We start from the raw sequence: 26,523 nt of genomic DNA, 5'->3' as shown, positions 1-26,523 counted from the left end.
GTGTGGGTTGAATAGAAAAGTCAACATTGCCAAGCAAGAGCAAAGGAAATGGATTATAAAGGACCCTTTCTTCTCTTCGCTAGAGCCTGTTGATAATTGAGAACAGGCATGAGCAGAGGAAGTTGTCAGACCCATCTGTGCCAGATACTGACTTTTGCTTTGCCTCCCACTTGTATCAATAGCTACATTCCCAAAGACAACAGCCTCCAGTCGGAGACTGTGCACTACAAGCGAGGAGTGTGTCAGCAGTTCTGCCTGCCCTCCCATACCGTGGATCCCTCCGAGTGGGCTGAAGAGGAGGTGAGCTACCTTTGGGGAGGGTTTCCCACATCGACTCAGAAGGGCCTAGGGGCTACTTAGGACCCCGGCCAACAGCAAAGGGGCTGCTCAGACACTTGAAGGCCATGCTTACCTTTCAGTCTTGTGACTTCATCATGTCCTTTTAAAGCTCTGCTTATTTTGCATCAAGGATATACCTGACTTAGTTAATTTTTCCATTCCCTAGGAACGGAAATAGCCCATTAGCATAGGATACTTTGAGAAAGCCATGCTCAAAGAAAAAAAAAAAAAACAAACCTATAGGTGAGAAGGCCTTATTTACATCTATGAGATTTTTAAAAAGAAGCTGATTCGCCTAGGATACTTTGAGAAAGCCATGCTCAAAGAAAAAACAAACAAACAAAAAAAACCTATAGGTTAGAAGGCCTTATTTACATCTATGAGATTTTTAAAAAGAAACTGATGGCCCTCATTTAACAAACTTGGGTAATTAACAAGGCTGACAAGGAGCCTTGTTAATGAGGAGCAGAAATGAGATTAATGCTTGACAGTATCGCCCTTTCTGAGATTAACTGTGCCATCTAAATGTGTTAAGTCCTCTTTTTTTTTTTTTTTTTCTTTTCTTTCCCTTCAGCTTGGCTTTGATCTGGACAGAGAAGTTTACCCTCTAGTGGTACATGCCGTGGTGGATGAAGGAGACGGTAGGGGCGATTTCTGTCCTCTTTGGCTGTGCACACTGCTCTTTTGTGGCATATTCCTGGCAGCAGCTGTGGCCCCAGAACAACATGCCTTCTTTGTGGGTGTTTGTGACTGTGAGTCAGGCAGTCTCTGCATCCTCTCACATCTGTGACTCCAAGCTCCTGGGCGGATGTGAAAAGTGTGGGTTTGGCTGGGCACAGTGGCTCACACATGTAATCCCAGCAGTTGGGGAGGCCGAGGCAGGTTTGGATCACCTGAGGTCAGGAGTTCGAGACCAGCCTGGGCAACATGGTGAAACCCTTTCTCTGTTAAAACTACAAAAATCAGCTGGGCATGGCAGTGTGTGCCTGTAATCTCAACTACTTGGGAGGCTGAGGCAGGAGAATCGTTTGAACCCAGGAGGCAGAGGTTGCAGTGAGCTGAGATTGCGCCAATGCACTCCAGTCTGGGTGACAGAGTGAGACTCGGTCTCAAAAAATGTGGGTTAGCTGGGTGTGGTGGCTCATCCCTGTAATACTAGCACTTTGGGAGGCTGAGGCGGGCAGATCACCTGAGGTCAGGAGTTCGAGACCAGCCTGGCCAACGTAGTAAAACGCCATTTCTACTAAAAATACAGAACATTAGCCAGGCATGGTGGCTCATGTCTGTAATCCCAGATACTTGGGAAGCTGAGGCAGGAGAATTGCTGGAACCCGGGAGGTGGAGGCCACAGTGAACCAAGATCATGCCACCGCACTCCAGCCTGGGCAACAGAGCCAGACTTTGTCTCAAAAAAAAAAGTGAGGGTTATATAAAATGCCCCTTCTAGGGACAGACTGGCACATTTGGTTTGCCAGATTGCAGGGAATTGGGGAAGGTCATGGGCATCAAGGTGTGCTGTTTGGGCTTCTTCACTCACATGCCTTTGTTTCTTTCAGAGTATTTTGGCCATTGCCATATACTGCTGGGGACTTTTGAGAAGGTGAGTGACTTTAGAGGGCCTCGCTTTATTCCCTTTAGCCCTTTCTTTCATGTGAGACACATGTAACCCCTGTTTGCTGGGTCCCTGAGCTCAGCAGAATGGGTCTGGCTTTAGAGGCTATGATGGTAACAGAACATCGCTTTGGGGGCTACGTTTGGGCGTAGGTCCAGCCCTGCTATCAGCTTGCTACAGGACCTTCAACTCCTTAGGCCTCAGTCTCCTTAAAATGAAAGGGTTAGACTGAGTCAGACGCGGTAGCTCACACCTGTAATCCCAGCACTTTGGGAGGCCAAGGTGGGTGAATCACTTGAGGCCAGGAGTTCGAGGCTAGCCTGGGAAACATGGCAAAACCCTGCCTCTGTTAAAAATATAAAAATTAGCCAGGCATGGTGGTGGGCACCTGTAATCCCAGCTACTCAGGAGGCTGAGGCAGGAGAATTGCTTGAACCTGGGAGGCGGAGGTTGCAGTGAGCTGAGATGGCGCCACTGCACTCCAGCCTGGGCGATAAAGTGAGGCTCTGTCTCAAAAAAAAAGAAAGAAAGAAAGGGTTACACTGGATAGTTGTAAGATCTTTAAAGAATTAGGATTGTATAATTCTACTCTGAGAGCATCCAGGAACATGTGTACAGTAGTCCCCCTTATCCTCAGGATATACGTTCCAAGACCCCCAGTGGATGTCTGAAACTGCAGATCGTACAGAACCCTCATATACACTATGGTTTTTCGTAGACTTCATCCACACCTATGATAAAGTTTCATTCATAAATTAGGCAAAGTAAGAGATTAAGAATAATAGTAAACTAAAACAATTATAACTATAAGGTAATAAAAGTCTGAAAGTCATCTTTCTCTCTCAAAATATCTTATTGTATGTAATATTTTCACACAGTGGTTGATGGTGGGTAACTGAAACCATGGAAAATGAAACTGCAGATAAGGGAGGGTGACTGTAACTGGGAGATGTAACAGAAGAATACCTGGAGCTTTATTACCCTCCCTTCCTTGTCATAACTTTCATATTTTCATTCCAGCACACAGATGGAACTTTCTGTGTCAAGCCCCTCAAACAGAAACAAGTAGTAAGTATTTGAAGACCGCAGACTGTTAGTGTTAGGGTCCTTCCTTCCTTTTATTCTTTCCTTTCTTCTTCTCTCTCCCTCTTTTTTTTGTTTTTGTTTTTGTTTTACTTTTTGCTAAGTCTCTCCTTTTCTTTTTCTTCTTTTTTTTTTTAATCAAAAAAGAAAAGAAAAAAAGGGAGTGCTTTTGAATGTTACAAGCTATTACAAACGACTTGGGTGGCCTGAAAGGAATGCTGATTTTTGATGTCTTCATTGTTCCAGAAGTGTTGGTGTTGAGGGAGCCTTTATCTGAGTAAAGGACTTGAGAAATGAAAGAACAAGATTTATTTCCCAACACTGGGTTTAAGGAGAACTCTTTTTATTTTAAATGCCAGAGTGAGAACTATTTCAAGCGAAAGGATAAGCATTAGGGTCCAATTTGGGGTAATTAGAGTCATTGGCTTAATTTATCCATTCCTTTTCTAAAATTCAAAGTTGGCCATTCTTCCTCTTGCAGAATGATCAGCACCTTGTGCATATGTCTGCTAGAAGTCCCAGCCCCTGCCATGTGCCAGCACTTTTCTTTCCACTCTTATAGAGGTAGGAGGAGACATCATTGGAAGGAGAGAGAGTGGTGCCAGTGGCATTGGCAAGGGAGGGTGGGTGAGGGGTAGGTCATCTCGAGGAGGGTGTAGAGCAGCTGGGTAGGAGGCAGGGCTGGGCTTCGTCAAGATGCAAAGAAAAGCCTCCCTGCAGATGGGTGATAGATATCTGAAATTCTATACTATCCATTCTTTTAGGTTAATTATTTGCCTCTCTTTTAATGAGGTCAGTAATAAGAATATCTTAGTATAAATTAGTTTTCCAATATAATCACTACATGAAAACAAGTTTTAAGAGCAGACGAGGAAACAGATCCTGAGTCCAGGGCACTACCTGGGCAGGCCAGGCCTTGGTGAGTTGCCTCATGGGGGAAGGCCTGGTTCTCCAGGAGGCCTGGATGGGATGGAAAGGTTCGTGTAGCTAGAGGAAAATGGTTTGTCTATTTTCCTCTTGTTAGATTGGCATTAGCAACAGACTATCAAACTGGAGAGTGAGATATAAAATCAGAGACAGGCTATGTCTTAGAGGAAGGGATAGCTAAGAAACAGAGGTGAGGCAGAAGAACGTGCTCCTAAAAGTAAATGGGGCAGGGCCAACTTAGGCACTGACATGGACCAGGTTAGTGGGAGTGGGATTGGGCATTGGTAGTTGGGGTTTTAAGAAACAGGGCTGGCTGGGCTTGGTGGCTCATCCCTCTAATCCTAGCACTTTGGGAGGCTGAGGCAGGTGGATCACTTGAGGTCAGGAGTTTGAGACCAGCCTGGCCAACATGGTGAAACCCCATCTCTACCACAAAATACAAAAATTAGCCAGGCATGATGGTACATGCCTGTAATCCCAGCTACACAGGAGGCTGAGACAGGAGAATTGCTTGAACCCAGGAGGCGGAGGTTGCAGTGAGCCAAGATGGTACCACTGCACTCCATTCCAAGATGACAGAGCAAGACCCTGTCTCAAAAAAAAAAAAAAGAAAGAAAGAAAGAAAGAAACAGGGCCAAGCAGTGTAATTTTGCTGCATGTTGGGGATGGGGTGGCTTCATGGTGTGGGGTACACACCATTAGCCTCTCCCTCAAGATCTTGCTATCGCCCTTTGCTTTCATATTTTCCCTTCCCATCTTTTTCCTTGCCAATTTCTTCTTTTTCTCCTTTCTATTCCTTTATTTTTATAATGTCTGAACTCAAATTGGATTACATAGCAAATGCCTATGTTTTAATGCATACCCTTCCATCCTTTTTCTAGTCTATGCCTTCTTAATTGTCCATAATAGTAAGCTGCAGTGCAAGTATTATTATTGTATTTGTGAACTTTTGTGTTCCCTATTGTATATAATGATGGGTGAATTAAATATTTGATTTTCTTTCTCCTCTCAAATAGAAAACATAAGTAAATAAAAGCATCCTTTACTTATCTAGGCCTTTGATTTTTTTTCATTATGAATCAGTAGTCCTTGGTTACCGAAAGAGGTAAGAGGGGAGGGAGTTCCCACTCTTGTCTCTCAGTAGAGACAGCCTGTCCTTGAACCTTTCTATTTGCTGTTCAGGTAGACGGGGTCAGCTACCTCCTTCAGGAGATCTATGGAATTGAAAACAAGTACAACACACAAGATTCTAAGGTAAGTTTTATCCAAAATTCTGAAGGTACTCTTTCCAGGAGGCCAAGTGAGAAATTATAAGCCAGCGTCCAGGAATTTAGTATGCCAAACTCTGAAATCAGTTAGGTCTTAGAAGGGTATTTTCTTGTTCCTCATTTCAGATCATTATGCTTTTACCTCTTGGGAAATGAGAAAAGTAGGCTGGTTTGGCTTTGTTCTGCCACAGAGTTCTGTCCAACTCGGTTTCCACCAGGGTCCTTTCTTTGCTCCTTTTCTTTTATCTGTGTGGTCCCCTAGGTCCCTTCAGCTGAGACTTGAGAGGCCTAGCTCCGAGCCTCATAGGAGCTCGAGTGGTTAGTCTTGTCCTCTCAATTTTAGATAAACACTTCCCAGAAGCAGTGAAGCTAAGTGTGTGGACGCACTGGGTAAACGACAAAGTCCAATGTCAATGCAGATTTTGTTCTTATTACTTATCCTAGCTCTTTTTTTTTTTTTTTTTTTTTTTTGAGACGGAGTCTCGCTCTGTCGCCCAGGCTGGAGTGCAGTGGCCGGATCTCGGCTCACTGCAAGCTCTGCCTCCCGGGTTCACGCCATTCTCCTGCCTCAGCCTCCCGAGTAGCTGGGACTACAGGCGCCCGCCACCTCGCCCAGCTAGTTTTTTGTATTTTTTAGTAGAGACGGGGTTTCACCATGTTAGCCAGGATGGTCTCGATCTCCTGACCTCGTGATCCGCCTGTCTCAGCCTCCCAAAGTGCTGGGATTACAGGCTTGAGCCACCGCGCCCGGCCTACTTATCCTAGCTCTTTAGCCACACTGCCTTGTCTGTAAAGTATGGGACAGGAAGGGCTTTGTGACACTGGCTAAATTGCTTTCTCCTCGACCAGGTGGCTGAAGACGAAGTGAGTGATAACAGTGCCGAGTGTGTGGTGTGTCTCTCAGATGTCCGGGACACCTTGATTCTGCCCTGTCGCCACCTCTGCCTCTGTAACACCTGTGCAGACACCCTGCGCTACCAGGCCAACAACTGCCCCATCTGCCGACTGCGTAAGCCCCAGAGCGGCAGGGGGACTGGTGGTGGGAGAGAGGACAAGAGGACATTTACAAAACACTGAAGCATGTGCTGCTGCTGGATCTGACAAACGGATACGCGCTGGGAGGGATCATGGTTTCTGTCTGGGCTCTTGTTCATCCTTAATCCTGCATCAGGATGTCCTGATTGCCTGTTTTCTTTTTCACAGCCTTCCGGGCACTGCTTCAGATCCGAGCCATGAGGAAAAAATTGGGCCCTTTGTCCCCAACCAGCTTTAACCCCATCATCTCATCCCAGACATCTGACTCTGAAGAGCATTCAGTAAGTTGGGCTCAGAACCACGGCCCCTCTGAAGCAAATGCCTCATTGGCTTTTTTAAACCTTTCATGCTTTTCTATGTGGCATTGCAGCAAGGAATTAGACCTGGGTATGCTGCAGTATTTAGCAGCCCAGCTGAGAGCATGTGTTACAACCAAATTATTACTGTGGAAGATTGAGTACTGGTCATGAAAACCTCCCTTTTCCTCTTTGGGAACTTGGTGTCCAGTTAATATTTACCATTCCTAGAGCCATCTGCTTGCAGTTTCACTCCAGCGAGGTTCAACTCCAACTCCCTCAGGCAGAAACAATGGGACGATTATTTTGGATTTAAATACAATTTATTTTCTTTATTCAAATCTTCGAAGAAAGTAACTGTTTTTCTTTATCCTGTTTTGTGGCCTCAGTGCCTGAGATAAAGTGCCCTCAGTTTCCTAGTGTAAGTGCTGATATTAGAGTGAAACCTGAAAGCTTTGCAGTTAAAGAAGAGCAGATACTGTCTTTCTTTAGATTAACGCACTGCTGGGAGAGATGATTATTCAGTGAATGGTATTGGGATAATTAGTTAGCTATTCCAGGAGGAAAAATCAGTTTAGCACTTTACTCCTTACCAAATAAATTCCAGCTGGAGTAACTAATTAACTATATTAAAAGCATTAAACCAAACAAACATTACAGCAAACCAAACAAAACAAAACATTCAAAACCTAGAATAAATTGGCCGGGCGCGGTGGTTCACGCCTATAATCCCAGCACTTTGGGAGGCCGAGGTGGGCGGATCACAAGGTCAGGAGATCGAGACCATCCTGGTTAACATGGTGAAACCCCGTCTCTACTAAAAAAAAAAAATACAAAAAATTAGCTGGGTGTGGTGGCGAGCACCTGTAGTCCCAGCTATTCGGGAGGCTGAGGCAGGAGAATGGCCTGAACCCGGGAGGCGGAGCTTGCAGTGAGCGGAAATTGCGCCACTGCACTCCATCCAGCCTGGGTGACAGAGCGAGACTCTGTCTCAAAAAAACAAAACAAAACAAAAACCTAGAATAAATTATAGACGATTGTTTGGTTGACTTTAGATTGGAAAGGATTCTCTAAGCGTGAAAGCAAGAGCCATACATTTTACTACCTAAAAAGTTGAGCACGTCAGAGGTCTAATAGGTGACCAAAATTAAAAGTTAGACAACAAATAGTAGTTTTTTTAAAAAGTATTTACAATGTATGTATCAGAGGAAAAGCTAATGTCTTTGCCATAGTTCATATCGAATAATACAGTAGATTAATGGGCAAAGGGCATAAACAAAACATACTCAACATAGAGTTTTTTAAAAAGTTCAACCACGTTAAAAATCAATGATATGTGAATATGAGAATACCATTTTCCAACTTTCAAATTTTAAAAACTTTTTTTTGTAGTGATTCTCCCCGCTTTCAGGGAAGCAGTCAGAATAGGTCTTCTGTATTACTTACAGGAGTGTAACTAGAAAAGGCACTGAAAGAAACAAAACAGTGGAAAACAGCAATATATATCAAGAACCTTAAAAACATTTATACCTTATCATCTAAGAGCTAAGAATTTAACAAGAAGAAGATAATTTGAAAAAAAAGGCATTCAAGGATGTTCATCAAAACTTGTTTACAATAGGATGTGCTAGACACAACTAGATACACAGCACTAGGAGAACAGTTAGAAAACTTAGGGGATCTGTAAGAAGGGGACATATATGAAGAGGCTTCAGAAACGAAGGAAAATATTTATGTTCTGGCCAGGCATGGTGGCTCACATCTGTAATCCTAGCATTTTGGGAGGCCAAGGCAGGCGGATCGATTGAGACCAGGAGTTCAAGACCAGCCTGGGCAACATAGTGAGATCCCATCTCTATTTTTTAAAAAAGAGGAAAGTATAATAAAATAAGCAGAATATAAAATTGTTATTTACAGGTTGATCAAAACTGTGTAAATAGTACACAGAAAAAAATGGGAAGAAGAGACACCAGAATGCTAACAAAAGTCACTTTGGTGATTTGATTACTGGTGATTTTTTTTCCTAATTTTTTTCCTAATAATATATTTTCCAAATTTCCTATAATTAACATATTTCCGTTATAATCAGAAAAAAAATAGAGATTATTAAGAAAAAGCTTACCAATAAGCAGGATCTACAATGTGTAGTTCTTTGATACTTTACCTCTTCCTCTAGTACAGTTGTTCTTACCAAACCCCCCAAGAACAGATATAAAACATTTTTTTCTGTGTAGAGTAAGTAGCATAATCATGTCATAAAACAAAAAGGACCTAATTGATTTTTCAACCTGTCTCTGATTCCCCTAGTCCTCAGAGAATATTCCACCAGGCTATGAAGTAGTATCTCTTCTGGAGGCCCTCAATGGGCCCCTCACCCCATCCCCAGCAGTTCCTCCACTTCACGTGCTTGGAGATGGCCACCTCTCAGGAATGCTCCCTTCGTATGGCAGTGATGGCCACCTGCCCCCTGTCAGGACCATCTCACCTCTTGACCACCTGTCTGACTGCAGCAACCAGGGACTCAAACTCAAAAAGAGTCTCTCCAAGTGAGTAGCCAGTGCTCCACAGTATTGCCCCCAGAATCCATGATGAGATGTTTCAACTCTCCTTGGTGCTGGCCCACATCCTGGGGCCTTAGGGCAGAGTAACCCTCTGGGCTGTTCCCAGAGCTGCTTGTGGGAAGGTTATCCCATCCGTTAAGAGATGAAAATAAGATGGTATGTAGGCACTTAGGAAAATTCTGATGAGACAAATCTCTTATGTATTCTTTTTGTTTTCAAGGATAGGGGATGGGTTATAGGGAAGAGGACATTGAACACTGTGGATAGGGCCATCTAGGCCCCTGGGAGCACTGCTTAGTCCAAAGACTGAAGGAACCTTGTGATCCATATCTCTTAAACATCTAAGTCCAGCTAGGTACAAATCGTGACAAGGTTTCTGTGGCAGAGTAAAGCAGAGGGTATTTTACAGATGAAAATATTGAGACCCTGTAAACGGCTGTGGTTTTTCCCAAGTTTAGACAGCAAGTCATCAAAGGAGCTAAAGGTAAAACTTAGCACTTCTGACACCCAAAAGAGGTCTACATCCCTCCCTGGTTCTCTTTTCTACCTCCCTAGTCCTACTTAAGATTTGGGTTTTGAACCAGGAAAGTTAGCCCAGACCTACTCAGCTACTCAGGAGGCTGTACTCCTCCTCTGTTAAAGACGTCAACAAGAGGATCGCTGAAGCCCAGGAGTCTGAGTCCGGCCTGGGAAACATAATGAGACCCTGTCTCAAAAAATAAAGAAAAAAGATTTGGGTTTTCCCCTCGGCTCCCCTTGCAGTATGTACTGTTCTTTAAATGGACGTTGGATATAGCTGCTTTTCCACTGGACTCCTATAGATCCATTTCCCAAAACTCTTCCGTGCTGCATGAAGAGGAAGATGAGCGTTCCTGCAGTGAGTCGGAGACACAGCTCTCTCAGAGACCATCAGCTCAGCATCTCGGAGAGGTAATTGATATTCCTCTCCTCTTCTTGGGTGTTGAACTCCAGGGACTTTCCTCCTACCTGCATGGCTCATCAGGTCCCTCTGCTCTCATTCACTTATCAAACACCTTTTCAACGCCCTCTGAGGCAGTGGCAAAGATTTCACTGGATTCATGCATTCAACAGCATATGCAGCCTGTGTTATTTGCCAGGCACTGTGCTATATGCTAAGTATAGTAGCTGGGACACAACAAAAGTCCCTGCCCTCTTAACATATTCTTGCTAGCTGGGGTGAGGGTGGGGGACACAAAAGACAGTAAGTAAAAAAATACATGTGTACCAGGTGGGGCTGTGGATCAGCGTGTGTGACATGTGGGAAGGGAGTGTCACAGCTGGAAGTGGGGGCTGCCATTCTTAAAAAGCGGTCCAGGAGCCGAGACCAAGGGAAGTGTGAGAGCTAGCTATGCAGATATATGAGGAGAGAGGGCCCTAGGCCTGGGAACAGCAAGGAGAAAGCCCTGAGGGTAATTGGGGGGTGTCAGGAGGCCCACGTGGAGGAATGGAAGAGAAGGCTGGAATTTTCTACTCTGTGTGTCCCACAGAGACCTCACATAACAAAGGTTTATGCAGCTTCTCTCTGTAGGGCACTGAGCTAGGTAGAGTGGGGCATAGGAAGGTAAATAAAGTGGTCCCTGCCCTTAGGTGCTCAGGTCTGGCTGGGACAGGACATATACATGGGAATAGCATGTGCCTGGCACGTCATTGTTGCTCAGTAAGTATGTGTTAAATGACTGAGTAAACTTTATAGAAAAGCAGTGTGCCCAAAACAGAGACAATAAATTGCTGTGTCAGAGATGGACAAGATCATTGTAAGTGGAGGAAATCAGAAAATGTGTTACGGCGGAGTAGCATTTTAGCTAAACCTTGAAGTTTTTTAGATATGAAAAAGGTGAGAGAAACATCCATGTGGAGAGGACAGTGCATGCAAAGGCACAGAGCAGGAAGTCGGGGCTCGGAGCAAGCCAGGGGCACGGTGAGCACTTCGTTTCCCAAAGGCCCACCTGACCGCAGCATGCAGCCTGGACTAGACAGGAGACAGACCCAGCCAGGAAAGGGCTTCGGTAGCCCAGGCAAGAAGGACTGCCTGAACTAAGACAAAAGAGAAGCGCCTGGAGGAAAGGGAAGGGATTATGGAGACACAGTTCATAGAACTTTGCATCTGCCTCGGATGGGTGAGGCTGTGCACCCAGATGCCTGGCAGATGGGGGCTGGGATCAGAGATGGGGGCGTGGGAGGAGCAGCAGGCTGGGGAGCAAGGTGGTGTTTGTATCAGAAAGCAGCTGGGCAGGAGTTAACTGGGGTCCGTGTGGAGATACCCTGCAGGCAGGAAGGCCTCTGCTGTCTTTGTATGCTTTTGCCTCAGAAGGAAAGCTGATCATAATCCTGGGGAAACCTGGGGTGTCCCCATGTCACAGCTGCGGGGTGACCTTTGTCACCCGAGCTGCATCTTTGTATGGCCGCAGCAGATGGCTGTGCCCTGGGCAGGAGGTATTGACTGAAGTGTGCGCCTCCCCTGGGAGGCAGTCATTCCAGGCTTGGGCTGAGAAGTGAGGACGGAATAGAGAAGCTGCGGCCTCTGCATGCCACTCAGTCCCTCCCAGTGTCGCCTTTCCTCCTCATCTCTACCCAGACCTCCGCCCTGACCCCTTTCTCCAGCACAGGTGACTCGCACTTGCTCCATGTCCTGTTGTGTCCCCCACACCCCCCAGGAATGTGGTGTGACTCCAGAAAGTGAGAATCTCACCTTGTCGTCATCTGGAGCTATTGACCAGTCGTCTTGTACAGGGACGCCTCTGTCGTCCACTATTTCCTCCCCAGAAGGTACATGAGGAGCAGGGATTGGCTGCATGTCCTTCCCCCTTACCCAGCCCACAGTGTCCTGGTGTTTCCTCTGGGAAGGGACATGGGAGTGGCAAGCTAATACCTGGACTGCATGACAAGTAGGCCCTGGCTTGAGAGGGAAGAGGACTTGCTTTCCTACCATGGGTTAGCGGGCTTGCCTGTAGCTAGCGGGGTGTTGGTTCTCTCAGCCCCAGTCCTGCTGTCATGAGGTTTCCTTTAGCATGATGACAGGGAAAAGCAAATGTCTTGTCCCCGAGGCTAAGTTCTGAGCTCTAAAATATAAAGGAACAGAATTTTGGAAAACCATAAACCTAAAACCACTTTTAGGGGAGGGCAAGATAAGGCCACTTCACTCCTCACTGCCTGAGTGCAGGGAGAGGGCTCTGCTCCCCAGAAAGCTTGCAGAAGCCCTGCCTGACCTCCAGGCTCCTTCCCCATCCCCTGTCTCCAAAGGCCCTGCCAGCAGCAGCTTGGCCCAGTCTGTCATGTCCATGGCATCCTCCCAGATCAGCACCGACACCGTCTCCTCCATGTCTGGCTCCTACGTCGCCCCTGGCACTGAAGAGGAGGGAGAGGCTCTCCCTTCCCCCCAGTCTGCCAGCAGGGCCCCCTCAGAAGAAGGAGAGGTAAGGGAAGGGACGGGAACCGCCCTGGCTTCTCTGTTCTTTGCATACATGTCCAAAGTAGCATAACCAAAGGTCTGCCATGCATGGCTGCAAAACGCCCCAAAATGCCAGGAGTGCCACAGAAAACAAGGCATTCCCTTAGGTCTGACCCTCCTATTTGACGCCAAGTTTGTACTGAAGAAGGTTTGGGTTTGCTGTCACGAGAGCTTGATGGAAGAGCCTGTAAAAACTGTGCTCTTCTGCAGGGGCTGCCAGCGGAGTCTCCAGACAGCAACTTTGCTGGCCTCCCAGCTGGAGAGCAGGATGCAGAGGTAACCCCAACAGCACGGAGTGGTGCCCCTTCGCATAGCCAGAGGAGTGCTGGCCTTGGCTGGGATGCCAATAAGGACCAGGGCCGGGAGGCTTTGCTGACGAAGTCTTCCTGGGGGACATGCCTGGATCAGTGAGAAGTAGAATATGGGTAGAGATGAGAGCGGCTGCACCAGGGCCTGTGGACTGTCCAGTGAGTGGGGCCACTGGTTCCCAGGGTCACTGGTGTAGAGTGAGTTCAAGAGGGAACTTTTCTTGCCAGCCCCTGGCCTTAAGAATGTATTGTCCGTCATTCCACTAGTATTTACATGGGGGACTGTGTCACAGGTGCTCATTGGTGCTGGGGCACATACAGACCTATACAGATCTGTGTGGCGAGGTTTCTGCCTACCCCCACCCACTGCACCTAGGAGCCCAGTCTAGCAGGCAGACAGGACCACAGTTCAGTGTGAGACAGCCCATGGTGTGCTGTGGAATGCCGGCTCACAGGGAGAGGTCTAGAACTCTTCTTGAGCCAGCTACTCTCAATGGAGGATCTGGATGGGGTTTGGGATCTTAAGGAATTTCTCAAAGTCTTATGATCTCACAGTTTGCTCTTTCATTTAGTAACTTTTACTTCTACCTTAGAGAAACGGTATCAGTTTGCCGGGCGTGGTGGCACATGCCTGTAATCCCAGCTACTAGGGAGGCTGAGGCAGGAGAATCACTTGCACCTGGGAGGTGGAGGTTGTGGTGAACCGAGATCATGCCATTGCACTCTAGCCTGGGCAACAAGAGCGAAACTCTGTCTCAAAACACACACACACACACACACACACACACACACACACACACACACACACACACACAAGAGAAACAGTATCAGTTAAACTATTAACAAGGGTGTTCCTGACAGACCATTCTGAGCATACATGGGTAATGTGGCTCGGATCTAATCCCTATAAGCAGACGGTGCCTCACCAAGCAAAATCTGCCTCTACTCAGCCTCTCAGGCATATTAAACACAGATGGAAGTATATGCTGTTAACGTAGGCCCTGGAGTTAGATACCATTAGGATGATTAGTTCTGTCTTCAGCCAATCAGTTTACTCATTTTGCTGCTTTATAGACTCACAGGACCTTCCTTCTGTCCTAGGGAAATGATGTTATGGAGGAAGAGGATGGATCACCCACGCAGGAAGATGGTAAAAGATCTGGTCCTTTACTTCCTTTAGTTATATTTCTTTCCTGGGTCTTCTTTAAGGGGTAAAGAAAAGGGTACCGGTATGACTTGGTGGCACTGCTCAGTTGTGTGGGACTGTTAAGGGAAAGGTCGTCGTCTTAGTGGTACATCAAAGCAAGCAGGGCATTGATGACCTCTATGACCTCCTCAGCTCTTTCTGGGTCTCAGAGCCATGGATGTCAGGTGCGGGTGCTGCAGGAGATACATACAGGTCCATATTTACCTCAAGTAGATTCGGAAGCTCTCTAAGCAGTTCCCATCATCAGCCTCCCTGCTGCAGGTTTTCAGTGGAGCCCCATAGAGCTCTTCTGGCAGTCTCAGTGTTGAACAGCAGTAGCCATTTTTTCCCCTGTGGGGAGGAGGAGGACTATTTGGCAGGTGGTCAGGTCTTGCTTTAGTTAGGAAAATGGTCGACATTACTGTAAAAGAGGACTCTCAGGAGCCAGCAGACATATTAAAGGCGTGGTCAAGGAAACAGGTCCAAGTTTCTTCAGGAGCTCAGCTTAGGCAAGTATTTTAAAGGCTATTGTAATGATCTTCCTTTACCATAATTCAGGCCTCAGTTATATCTTCAGTTGGAAGAATGTTGTTTCCAGGAAGGCTAGAAGAGAAGGAATGGCCCACAGAGCAAGGACATAGGAGGAAGAAGGTGGGCAGGAAAGTCTCCCCCAAGCAGCGAACACCACGTGTTCCAGGAGCCAGACTCTTCCTCCTGCTGCTCTGAGGCACCTCCCTTAGGGGCGCCTCCAGAGCACACATATGCCCGGCCTGGATGCAGAAGCGCCAGCAGATGTCATCCTATTGCTTCTGCTTTAGTGCTGGCCATCGCTTGGGAAGTGTTGGAGGTGCGCATGTGGACATGACAGGTCCCGCCTGGCCAAGGAGCTTGAAGGAGAAGGTGGCCACCAAGGCTGCCTCCGTCAGCTCTTGCACCCCAGCCCAAGGGGGTTTGGAGTGTCACCAACTCAGTTGATGACTTCAGTGCTTGAGGCTCTAGCGTTACCCCTTGTGATTATTTCTCCCATAGAATATTTGCTTCTAAGAAGTACAGTGTGGCCAGGTGGTTTCACCTGACATTCGCTAGCCCGTGGAATAGATTTGTTTTATTCTCTCTGTTTTCACTGAGAAAAAAAGAGGGGAGCTTGATTTTAAAAGAAGACACCTTTTAAAACTTTTCCCTTCCTTTCTTACATGTCCGTAGATTTCTGGTTAGCCACTTAAAACACACTGAAAATAACAACTGAGGTCTCGTAAGAAAGGCAATCATAATTTTGTGAATGTAGTCATTCTGATTTGATATGCAAAATTATGGACCCTAAGACCTTTAGTTGTTGTTTCATGTACTTATTTTGCAGAGCCATGTGGTCATAAACACACCCAGCTCGCACCCAAGGCAGACGCAGGCATGAGCAGGATGACCTCCTCACTGGCCCTCCCTAGCTTCTGCCGGCTGGTTGCAGCCTCACCAGCCTGGCCTCTGCCCAGCTCTGCTCGCTCTAGTGTTCTCTGTTGAGCCTGTGTCCCACAGCCCTCCTCAGTGATCTGACTTGTTAGGGAACAGCAGACGGAAAGGGCTCTAGGGAAACAGCAGGATAGCGTGAGAATACAGACATGCCACACAATGTGATTCCTTTCTTGTCCACTCTTTACCCACTAAATTATTGTCTTTTTTAACACATTATTTGATTTTTTTTGGTCTCCATCCTTAAGATTTTTATTTTAAGGACAGCAATGCAGAGAAAAACATAGCCAGCACCTCTCTAACTGCATTAACTCCATTACAGGCCAGAGGACATGCGCATTTCTAGGTATGGAGTGTGACAATAACAATGACTTTGACATCGCAAGCGTGAAAGCACTGGACAATAAGCTGTGCTCTGAGGTCTGCTTACCTGGTGAGTGGCAGTCTGCTGAACATGAACTTGGTGGGGGACGATCCCTGTGCTCTTACCCCTGCTCTCACCCTGGTACACCCATCTCCTGCCCTGCAGTTCCTGCCAAGAAGGCCTGGGGTGTGCTAGTGCTGGAGACCAGTTGCTGAAAGGAAGTAAGAAGGCCTGGGAGAGTCCTTGAGCTTTTTGCAATGAGCCAGCCTTGCTCTGAGTGAGAATATTAGGATAGGAAGAAAGAAGCAAAACTTATGATTTGGCCTAACCACTCTCCACCCCACATCACGGCCTTGCAGGTGCCATGTCAGGTGGCCTGGTCTTGTTTTCATCAACAGGAAGTTTGAGCAGACAGACACCACCTCTCTACGAAGGTCTTGGAAGGATTGCCTGAACCCCTTAAAAGTGAAGCCGTAGCTCCTCAGAAGAAAAGTGTTTCAGCTAGGATCGGAGAGGGATGTGAAAGTCAGCATTTTAGAGGCTAGGGCATGGCTCTGTGATCCATGAGCTTTGGGTTACCAGTTGCATTGTACATACTACTGGATTTGGATCCCAGCGGAGAGGTCAAGTTAGGGCTCCTTTATGCTCCCTGGAGCTGTAACTTCACAGGTGATCAGGTTGTCACTGTGCCCCTTATTCCTCCTTATGATGCTAAACTGAATCTAGCTAATGTCTTACACAGGATCAGGTTAATCACACGTTGAGCACCGAGCGCCTTTTTAGTTAATGTGCCCATTCAAGGGCTCTAAAAACTGCTTTTCTAAAATCCACATCTTGCCCAAGTGGACTCAGTCAGATGTCCCCTCCGGGTTTCACGACAGAGATTATCCTTCACACCGTGTTGTTTGAATCCTCTTAAACATTCCCCGAACGAAGACTCACTTCAGCTTCAGAACAGCCACATCACGGGTCCAGTGCTTTACTCGCTCAGCGACGTGGCTGGAGGCGTTGGAGCCACACGACCTCTGTGGTTGCCACTCTCCATCAGCCTGTGCAAGACACAGTCCAAGCACGCTCTGGCCCCACACAAGCTTGTGGCAGGGGAAGCTGGAATTCCCTAGAGACACTTTCTCCAGCCCTTCAAAGGGCTTTCTTGAGTCATTTTCTATTTAGTTTGTTCTAAAGGCACTGCCCAGGCCTCTTCATCTTCAGTGAGACCAAAAGAGGCAGTATCGGTTCCCCTGCTTCTCCTGCACAGGCCCAGGGAAGACCCGCTTCCTGCCTGAGCGTGGAGGAGGGAGCGCCGACCACGGGGCCAGACTCCTGCCAGTTAGGCCTGGACTGGAGCTGCTGGGGCCCAGGGGCTGCTTCACTCCCTGCCTTCCCACTCCTGGCCTGGCTTCCATCTGTCCATTTGTGTTCCACATCATTTTGGCAAATGTAAATCTGTCTGTCTGGTTTGTTTATTTTCTAAACTCATGTATGTTCTCTAGACTTGGTATGAAAGTTCCTGTTCACTCCGTGCCAGTACTGTCCTCCCTGCCAATGCTTTGCCCCGTCCAAGCTTGCTGGGCACGCACACACCTGGGAGGCGCTCGCTTGGGGTTGTGAGCAAGGCTCCCATTCCTGATTGGCAAGGGCCTGTATTCAGGGTACTAAGATCTTCTGAGAAAAAAATATTTGTGAGACTGTATTTCTGTTTTACAAAAATGGGAATGCTTCTGTGGCAAGGGCTGTGGAAAGGATTTGGTTTTAATTGGCATCCTCCGTCAAGATGATGTCTCTGCCTTAACCGTGCCCTGTGTCTGAGGCAGCTCTACCCTGGTCAACCCCTTACTTGGCTTTAGGAGATACATTTAGGTTCTTGCCTCCCTCAAGGGGCTCCCTTACCCACCCCTATTTTTTTGGCAGAGGGAGCTGCTGGGAGTTGTTTTAGCCAATAGTGCTAGTGGAAACTGAGCTTATTCCTCCTCTTCCTGACTCCCCCCAGCTGACCTGCTTGTTGATAGTTACTCCATAGGATCACAGGAGAGTGAGGACTGGGAGGAAGAGAGAAGCCCTGGGGTTCCTTAGGGTGACTTGTGGAGCCAGCTATTTAGAGATTATGATGTGCTCACACTTTGTGCCAGACATGAAATCACGTGCCTATGATGGCTCTTGGGAGAGGGCCTCAGGTATAGGCACTGTAAATGTCCCATTATATCCTCACCAGAGGCCTCAAGATGGGGGCCTGTATTCAATATACTAAGATTTTCCAAGAAAAAAAATGTGTGAGACTATATTAATTTCTGTTCAATAAAAATGGGAATGCTTCTGTGGCAAGGACAGTGGAAAGGATTTGAGTTTTTTTGTTTTTGTTTTTTATTTTTATTGAGACAGAGTCTCGCTCTGTCACCCAGCCTGGAGTGCAGTGGCACGATCTCGGCTCACTGCAACCTCCGCCTCCTAGGTTCAAGTGATTCGCCTGCCTCAGCCTCCTGAGTAGCTGGGACTACAGGCGCCTGCCACCATGCCCAGCTAATTTTTGTATTTTTAGTAGAGATGGGGTTTCACCATGTTGGTCAGGGTGGTCTCGAACTCCTGACCTCAGGTGATCCGCCCACCTTGGCCTCCCAAAGTGCTGAGATTACAGGTGTGAGCCACTGTGCCTGGCCATGATTTGTTTTTAATTGGCATCCTCGGTCAGTAGCTGGGTGAAAGTGATGTCTCAAAACCTCTGGTTCCCTTTTTACTTGAGAGGGAAAAGCACATCTCTCTAGGCAAAATGTGTCTCTGGTTCCACTGGTAGCAGATTTGCTGGAGAACTCTCTGGAAATGTCTGCTAGGTTACAGACAGGAATATCCACTTTGGTAGGTCTCATGGAGTAAATAAACCTCTTCACACTCAGCTATAAGTTCAGTTTTCTATCTTAGGGCTGAGATACCACTGGCTGTCTTAGCTCATCACTGTTCCTGCAGCCAGCTCTCTCCCCATCAGGACAGCTGCACATGCGCCTGGTCTCTGCTTGAGTCTGTTTCCCTCTTCAAGCGGGTGCCACTCCCTTCACAGAGGGCCAGTGGGAAATGGAACCCAGGGTGCCTCCCATGCTCTCCCTGTGCCCTGCGCCATGCTCACAGGCTCTGCCAGGAGACCTGGCTGGTGGCAAGAACTGAGAACCTTGTTGGTTCCTATCCTCACCACTCTGGTCACACTGGTGAGGGGCTTAGAGGCACTTTTGTCATTCCAGCCCCGCTCCCCCTAAGAAACTTCTGGGTTTTCCTGAGCCCCAAGACCAAGGGTGGATTTTGGGGAGTGGTGTGTTCTGAGATTGCTTCTGAAAGGAATAAAGGAAGGAGATCTCAGTTGACGGGTGTGGCAGGTGGTAGTAAGACTAGAATTGTGAGACCATGCTAAGCAGATGTGGCTCCAAGGAGTTTGGTGGACTGTTACACAGGTGGCAGGATAGTCATCATGGCAAGTGACAGTTCTATGAAGGCCCTGGGGTAGTCAGTGATGGAAAAAGGCAAAGATAGGCCGGGCGCAGTGGCTCACGCCTGTAATCCCAGCACTTTGAGAGGCCGAGGCGAGTGATCACTTGAGCCCAGGAGCTGGAGACCAGCCTGGGCAATGCAGTGAAACCCCATCTCTACAGAAAATACAAAAATTAGCCAGGTCCCAGCTACTCAAGAGGCTGAGGCGGGAGGATCGACTGAGCCTGGGAACCGGAGGTTGCAGTGAGTCAAGATCACACCACTGCACTCCAGCCTGGGAGGCTGAGATGGAGTGAGACTCCATCTTGAGGAAAAAAACAAAAAAACAAAAAACAAAGGCAAAGATAATTTGGGTCTTTTTAGTGGGAATACAAATATAATTTTTAAATGACTGCATTCCACTGGAATGAGCATATCCAGTGAAATCTAAAAAGGTTTGTGGAGACCTGAAATTGAATTATCTCCTCTTTTTGAGAGGCCTCAAAACCCAAGACTAAGATGCTACTTGCACTTTATGGGCACTAAGGAAAAATTCAAACTAAGTTCCTCCTTCCCCTGGAGAGCAACCCTACAAAGACAGTTGAACTATTACAGTCCTTACATTTAATAAGAGGCAGGAAAGGGGCTTGTGAAATTTTCCTAAATGTACTCCCAAAATCTACCTCTAGAGGTCTCTTTATACTCCCATTTTTGATATCCCAAAAAATGAGACGTGAATGGAAAGCACTGTTACCCATATCCCTCTAAGGATTTTAAATCTCTACGCTCCATTTTTTGGCTGGAGGGGCCTCCAGGCCAGACAAAATGGCGGCACCTGCTCTGGAAGGCCCCTCAGCACCTACACTGACTTTCCGCAGCCAGGCTCACCGTGGGAACGAGGCTAAGGAGAGAGCAGCAGCAGGGCCTTGCCGTGGGCCCCTCAGGGTCCTTGCCAGGGGAAGGGCCCCCCCACTTGCTGCCGAATCTCCCTCACCACAGAGCTTACCAAGAGGCCAGGAGAGCAGACTTCAGATCTGATTCTTGAGTCTTCCACAAGTAACCGATGTTCTGCCCTGGCTAAGACTTCTATAGAATAGAAGGGTGGAGTTTGTAGCGAGGACTCCTGTGAATTCAGAGTCAGGACGGCTCTCTGGGCAGCTTCTCAGGCCCAGCGTTCCGTGGCTTGCTGGTGGTGGTGGTGGTGCTGCTGTTTTTATTTGTGCATGCATGTGTGTCTTCTCTCTTGTTTACCATTTGCTTTTGGTCTTTCCTACTGAACAGCCGCAGCTCCGGAGTCCTGCCCCATAAACATTGAGGAATAGGTATGAGATCTACCAAATTATATGAATGAACAAACAGCTCATTTTATTTTGGGTTCCTCACTTTAAAGGCAATATTAATATTGCCTTACATTCATCCTGCCACACTTAGACACATAGTGCCACCATTAGAGGTGAAAAAAACAGCTTGACTCATGTCCCAGGCTCCAGTACCCACCCCCAGGGAGTAAAGATCCCAAATGCAGTTTGGATGTGAGAGAGATCCAAGACTCTCCTGCTCTCACTGTTCCCCTGGGGTCAGGCACCGGAGACTGTTACTAGAGTCTGAGGTGGATCAGCACACCAAGGCATTGATGGAAATAAGCCATTTATACCTGCTGACTCCACGTGCCATTAAAGAGTTTCATGTCCTGGACTGGCCTGAGGCTGACCCTGGACACTTGTGAGTGGCCTCTCTCAACCTCACGGCCACACTCTACAGTTGGTCGGCCTCGTCCACTGAACAGGTCCTCCTGTGGGTCAGGTGTTGTGCCGGGCTCTGGACTGCAACAGTGAAGAAGTCACAGCCCCCGCCCAGGAGGAGCTCCGTCCCATGGAGGAGCTCCGGGACCTAGCGTTTTCCACCATGTGAGCATGCGTGGAGCAGTAGTTCAGGCTGCAGGGAGCACTTAGGAGCACACTGTGCCTTACCCTGCCAGAGGTGCCTTGTGAGGGGAGGGCACTGGGAGACATGCTTGGGAGGCCCACAGGGTCCGGAGGACAACATGCCTTCCCTACCCCAGGGAGCCAGGGGGCCCTGAGAGCGGAGGCAGCCAAGGCCCAAGGAGGGGGAGCGAGCGCTCTAGCCTCACCGGAGGGAGGGCACTGGAGGGAGTGAGCTCATCTGTGGGCGGGAGATGAAGAGGACTCTCAGGGGAGAGGCGAGATGGCCTGGAAGAGCCTGAGCACAGGCTGTTCTAGGAGTCACTCACCAACACTCGCATTCTCTCGTCTAGTCCTCACAGCAAGCCTGTGAGGTCAGTACTCATCTCCCATCTGATGGATGAGAAAACCAAGGCCCACAGTAAATTGATGTGCCCCGGATCACACCATTGTAAACTGGGAGTGGAGCCCAGGTTAGTGTGACTACAGATGGAGTCACAACACCGCTAGGAAGTGAGCCCACAGGAGGTTGTGGAGGATTGGATCCAGAACACGAAAGAGAAGCACCAAGAATGGGTTTCCAGATGGGCACTGGCGCTCCTCACGTGGGGACAACAGCAGATTTGGGGAGAGGATGCGTTCAGTGGTGGTATCTGTGGGACCCCGAGGCTCTCAGGCTGGTGTCTGCTGGGCTGATGGCACCAGCTAGTAGCAAACCTCAACAGCTGCGTAGGTGCAGGAGGAGAGGAAAACGGCAGGTGATGGGGGCTGGAGCCTCACACTGTCCTCCCTCCGGGCAGCCTTCTATCCCAGAAACCCTGCTGGGTGGCCAGTCCTTTCCTGCCCCCCGGGGCCCCCACAGAAAACATTAACACTTCGGGCCAGAACGAACAGTCTTCTCACTTCCCCCCACCTCTTCCTGCCCCGATGAAAATAGCTCAGCGAGGCCCAATTTCCTTTTCCTGTCTATCGTAACATATAGGCAAACTTTAAAACCAAGTAATTAAAATACGAAAGTGGATCCCAGGGTAAGTTCACAAAACAAGGAACATCTTTCATGTCCCTCCCTGTCTGGGAGCCACAGTGGCAGTGACTGTACCTAGCCCAGGGGGCAGGAGCAGCCTCTGCACCTGTCAGCACCTGCTTCTCTCCGTTCTCACGCACGAGTGCTGTGGCTCGCACCCTCATCGGAGTCTCAGGTGACACGCATCCTGTTCCTTCCGTGCTGACTCCTGGGCTGCCCTGCTAGAGACACCATCTGGATCTGGCCAAAGGTCTGGCTCCTGTAATGTTCATTTTCTGTTCCCCAGGTGCCTGGCAGGCTGATGACAATGCCGTCAGTCGGAATGCCCAGCGCCGGCGCTTGTCATCCAGCAGCCTGGAGGACTCTGAGACGAGGCCCTGTGTGTGGGGCCCCTTGGCTGTCTGAGCCCCAGCCTCTGCACTTGGGCTCCTCTCCTGCCCCTGCATTCCATCCATCCTCACTCAGCTGCTGCCTCCTGGGCATCCTCAGCAAGATGCTGGAGACTTTTCACCCTCCTGTGACAGCTGTTACAACCTGTAACCACAATCCTTCACCTCTCAGAGGGAACTGGAGCTCTCCTTTCTCCCCGTGACCTAAAGCCACTCAATGAACTGCAGCTCACGAGACCCTTTGCAGGGACTCTGGAATGCCCCCACGGTATCTTGATGTTCAGGTGGAGCTGGGGTCCATGGGCTAATTTCTTGCACATCTTTTTTCTCCTTAGGGGGTAGAACAAGAAGACTTAGAGTTTTGGCAGCTTTGTTACAAACATCCCTCTGGCATTTCCTGGTCTCTGGCACATCATAACCAATTGGAAACCTGCAGTTTGGGGTAGGGCTGGAGGATGGCTCCGGTGAAAAGGGAGAGCAATACTGCACGGATATGGCATTTCCCTTCACAAGCACTAGGAGCACCTTTCTCAAGGACAAGAAATGGTAGCAACCAAAAGGTTGGTTGAAAGAAAAAATCCTTCCTCCTGGTAGCAGAGCCAGTCTCCTGGGCCTCACGTGCCTGTCTGCTTAAGAAGAAGCCCTTGAATCTGAGAATCCCCCGTTCCCTTAAGGAGCATTTCTCCTGATCAGGTGCATTCAGGGAGGCCTGGGACTCCATCCTAAGGTGACATTTCAAGAAACGTGTTGACCACCTCTGTGTGCCAAGCACTGGGTGAGGAGTGGTCATATATTTCATCTTCACTCACCCGGGAGATGGCATTCTTGTCCCTGTTGCCCCCATCTCTACCCCCTTTTGTTAATGGTTGAGAGAAATGTGAACCAGTGATTCTTAGTTTGGTGCCCAGGTCCCCAAAGGAAGTGGTGGAGAGCCTTGAACTAAGTTCAGGCAGCAGCATGTGACCAGCAGCAGTGCGCTGGGAGCAGAGGTTGGAATCAGGGCTCAGGGCCTTCACCTCAAGGGCTCTCCCCATCCTCCATGTGTTCCTCCCTTGCCTTCCAGAGCTACTGAGCCTAATCACTGAAGAGGGAGACGGAGCCAGTCACATGCTGACTGGCAGTTCAGAAATAGTGTTCTGTTCGTGTGCACTCCTCACCCCAGTCCAGTGTGAGGTCACAAATACAAGAGCTAAAACAGCACAGCTGGACTGTGAGGTGGTGGCTGCTCTGCCTTCCTCAGCGTGCGTGTCATCAGTGGATTCCCTGTGGCTCTTCCATGTGTTGTCTACTGGCCTTTGGAAAAGGTGGTGGTTTAGTAGGGCATGAGATTATTTGGAAAGCAAAGCTAGAAACAACTATTATTTGTGAGATTGAGATGTGGGAGAGCCTTATAGGCTATGCCCATTGTGGTGGACTTGTCTTAGGGTTTGGAATTGTTGCCCTAAAAGAGCTTTTTGGCAAGGCATGGTGGTTCATGCCTGTAATCCCAGCACTTTGGGAGGCCAAGGCAGGCGGATCACCTAAGGTCAGGAGTTTGAGACCAGCCTGAACAACGTGGAGAGACCCCTTCTCTACTAAAAATACAAAATTAGCCAGGCGTGGTGGCACATGCCTCGTAATCCCAAATACTTGGGAGGCTGAGGCAGGAGAATCGTTTGAACTCAGGAGGCGGAGGTTGCGGTGAGCCGAGATCGCGCCACTACACTCCAGCCTGGGTAACAAGATCAAAAAGATCGAAACTGTCTTTAAAAAAAAAAAAATGTCAAGGTGTTTCCAAGGCAGATAGCCTCAAAAAGAGCCTGGCGCCCAGGGGGTCCTTTGCTCCTGTGTGGCTGCAGAGGCCAGGAGTGCAGTGACAGTCTCACTGCCTAGTGATTGTGGCTTACATCCTGCCCTGATAGAGTGGAGCGCGTCCTCCACCCTCTCTGAAATACTGCAGTAGACTTTACCATTTCAGGCCCCACCTAATGTCCTTTCCTTCCCCCTACATTCTTCCCGCCCCTTTCATAGTTGAGATGCATAAGCTGAGCAATAACCCCACTTCCTGATTTCCCTGAAATATGAGCCCAGAAGCAGCAGGTGACAGGGAGCTTCCCTTACCCTGGGGTGGTGGCACACAGACCACCTCCTGTCCTGTCCCCTGCAGGTAGTATTCACAGTGTGGTGTTACCTGGGAGGAGAGAGGAAGGAGCTGAGATGAAGGAGATTGAGGTAAACAGTAACCGCAGTGGCCAGGACCCCCTTCCTGGAGGATCCGTGTCCTTCCTCAGCAGGTGCTCAGTCCTCTCCTAGGGAGAAGCACAGAAAGATTCCTCAAGGCCTCAGCCCCATGTCCAAGGCATACCTAGGTTAGAAATGTCCTTTACTTGTTTCTCAGTAACTATTTCTCCTCTTCCTCTGTCCCCCTGCCTTCTCTTGGCTGTCATTTAGCTCTGTGGCCCACAGAAATACTTCATCCAAGGAGTTGGTCCTCAGTCAGCCTGATGAGGACAGGTCAGTGGCCAACTCTTTTGCCCCAGTCCTTCATCTGGAGACAGTCACATAGTCACGTCAACAGTTCACCCAAAGAGAAGAGGTGGGCCTGGCTTCTCCCACAGGGCACAGCGTAACTATGGAAACCCAGGGCTCCTTCCTGCTGCACTAGGCCTGTACTCTCTTTATTGCCTTCAGGTAGTGTGATCCCGGCTTCCTCACAGAGCCCTTTTTTCCTTCTGCCCAGTTCCATCCCACCAGAGTTTCTACCCCCGCTGAGGCATCTCCTAGGCATAGACCCCCCACACTCTAAGCCGTCTCACCTGGAGAGTTAGGATCCTGCCCACCTGGAGTTGGCACGCTGGTCACTCACTTTGCTTTGGTCTGCACACCTGGTGTGTGCATGTGTATACTGCTTGTGCCATCTGTGTACCCCTCTCCCTGGAGTACACTTGTGGCACACTACAGTGGGGACATCAAGAATGCAATATTTATGGATTGCTGCATGATTCTTAAAAATGAATAAAACTGTTTACAAGGGAAGGAGAGCTAACTGCAAAGTGAGCTTATCTGTGAAAGTTTGTCTTTCTCCAGCACTCTTTAATATTTTTACTCAAGAGGATCTGGAGTTGGAGGAGTGGGAGAGGCAAGGGCTAGGGAAAGGCACGTTGGCGGGGGAGTGATGGGCCATTGCGGGGCTTTCTTCATGGCCTGAGCACCAGGCTTCCCGACCCCAGCTCTCCAGCTCCTGGGCAGAGGCTAGGTAAGCAACCCAGCCCCCACCACTGCCTCTGCAGCCGCCTTAAACCGGAGAACGTCCAACCCTGCAGCTCCTCAATAATTAAAGAGCAGGAAAGCTGGTGACAGGAGGGAGGCCAGGGGAAGGGAGGAGGAAGGGCCACAGTCCCCAGAGTCCCTGTACTCTTAATCCCTGTCACTTAAAGGTTGGTGAAATTAATTGGGCAAATGACCCCGCTAGGAGAATTTGACAAGTCCGTGACTGCAGAGTTTTACCCACGGGCTCTGCTTCATCAGCTCTCTCCAAAAGGAGTGAGTGCGCTTCTGCGGAAGCCTCTGGAATGTCAGCTTCCTGGAACCTCGAGGATACGGGTGGGGAAAGAGCTGCTTACTGGGACACACTGGATTACCCTGCCTCCTGGGTGTGTCTGCCGCCTCTGTGGATGTAAGCGGCAGGTGGCATCGGAAAATCAGACCTGCCTGGGGCACCAGAGAAAGACCCTAAGAGTCAGGGGAGAGGGAAAGGCTGCGGAAACTTGAGAAAGCGCCACTCGTAGCGGAGAGGAAAGAAAATCTCAAGGATACGGTTCCCGAGCCTGAGTCCGCTCCCAGCCTT

The 26,523-nt window shown here is 48.7% G+C and overlaps 1 protein-coding gene and 1 long non-coding RNA gene across 20 annotated transcripts in view; one reads left to right on the top strand and one right to left on the bottom strand.

Moving 5' to 3' along the window:
• Window positions 1–25,729, top strand: part of LOC105469194 (ring finger protein 157) — a 101,350-nt gene extending 75,621 nt beyond the window's left edge. For 3 of the 10 annotated variants that reach the window (XM_011719929.3, XM_011719939.3, XM_011719937.3), the window contains exons 5-19: window positions 183–300; window positions 914–980; window positions 1,896–1,939; window positions 2,972–3,019; window positions 5,144–5,215; window positions 6,079–6,238; window positions 6,433–6,545; window positions 8,868–9,106; window positions 9,943–10,051; window positions 11,749–11,908; window positions 12,383–12,555; window positions 12,801–12,866; window positions 14,000–14,048; window positions 15,871–15,981; window positions 22,595–25,729. In XM_011719929.3, the coding sequence (XP_011718231.2) occupies window positions 183–300; window positions 914–980; window positions 1,896–1,939; window positions 2,972–3,019; window positions 5,144–5,215; window positions 6,079–6,238; window positions 6,433–6,545; window positions 8,868–9,106; window positions 9,943–10,051; window positions 11,749–11,908; window positions 12,383–12,555; window positions 12,801–12,866; window positions 14,000–14,048; window positions 15,871–15,981; window positions 22,595–22,713 (1,648 nt within the window). In that variant the 3' untranslated portion in view covers window positions 22,714–25,729. Of the gene's footprint in view, window positions 1–182; window positions 301–913; window positions 981–1,895; window positions 1,940–2,971; window positions 3,020–5,143; window positions 5,216–6,078; window positions 6,239–6,432; window positions 6,546–8,867; window positions 9,107–9,942; window positions 10,052–11,748; window positions 11,909–12,382; window positions 12,556–12,800; window positions 12,867–13,999; window positions 14,049–14,642; window positions 14,736–15,870; window positions 15,982–16,077; window positions 16,216–20,643; window positions 20,685–22,594 lie in introns of those variants that run through there. The other 7 variants (XM_011719934.2, XM_011719930.3, XM_011719933.3 and 4 more) reach the window with 7 other exon arrangements.
• Window positions 12,687–24,985, bottom strand: LOC105469195 (uncharacterized). Of its 10 annotated transcripts, none has more exons than XR_011616025.1 (5): window positions 24,868–24,981; window positions 22,384–23,027; window positions 21,017–22,009; window positions 20,369–20,659; window positions 12,687–12,989 (listed from the first exon to the last, which is right to left on the bottom strand). It is a non-coding gene; the product is annotated as an uncharacterized lncRNA (long non-coding RNA). The 10 variants fall into 10 exon arrangements; XR_011616024.1 differs by lacking the exon at window positions 12,687–12,989 and adding an exon at window positions 13,514–13,627; XR_011616027.1 differs by lacking the exon at window positions 12,687–12,989 and adding an exon at window positions 14,293–14,435.
• Window positions 25,730–26,523: the final 794 nt, after the last annotated feature.

Source organism: Macaca nemestrina, chromosome 17 (assembly GCF_043159975.1).
Source record: "Macaca nemestrina isolate mMacNem1 chromosome 17, mMacNem.hap1, whole genome shotgun sequence".
In the NCBI taxonomy this organism is placed as follows: Eukaryota; Metazoa; Chordata; class Mammalia; order Primates; family Cercopithecidae; genus Macaca; species Macaca nemestrina.
Note: the sequence above shows the minus strand (reverse complement) of the source record. Positions and strands in the feature narration are given on the sequence as shown.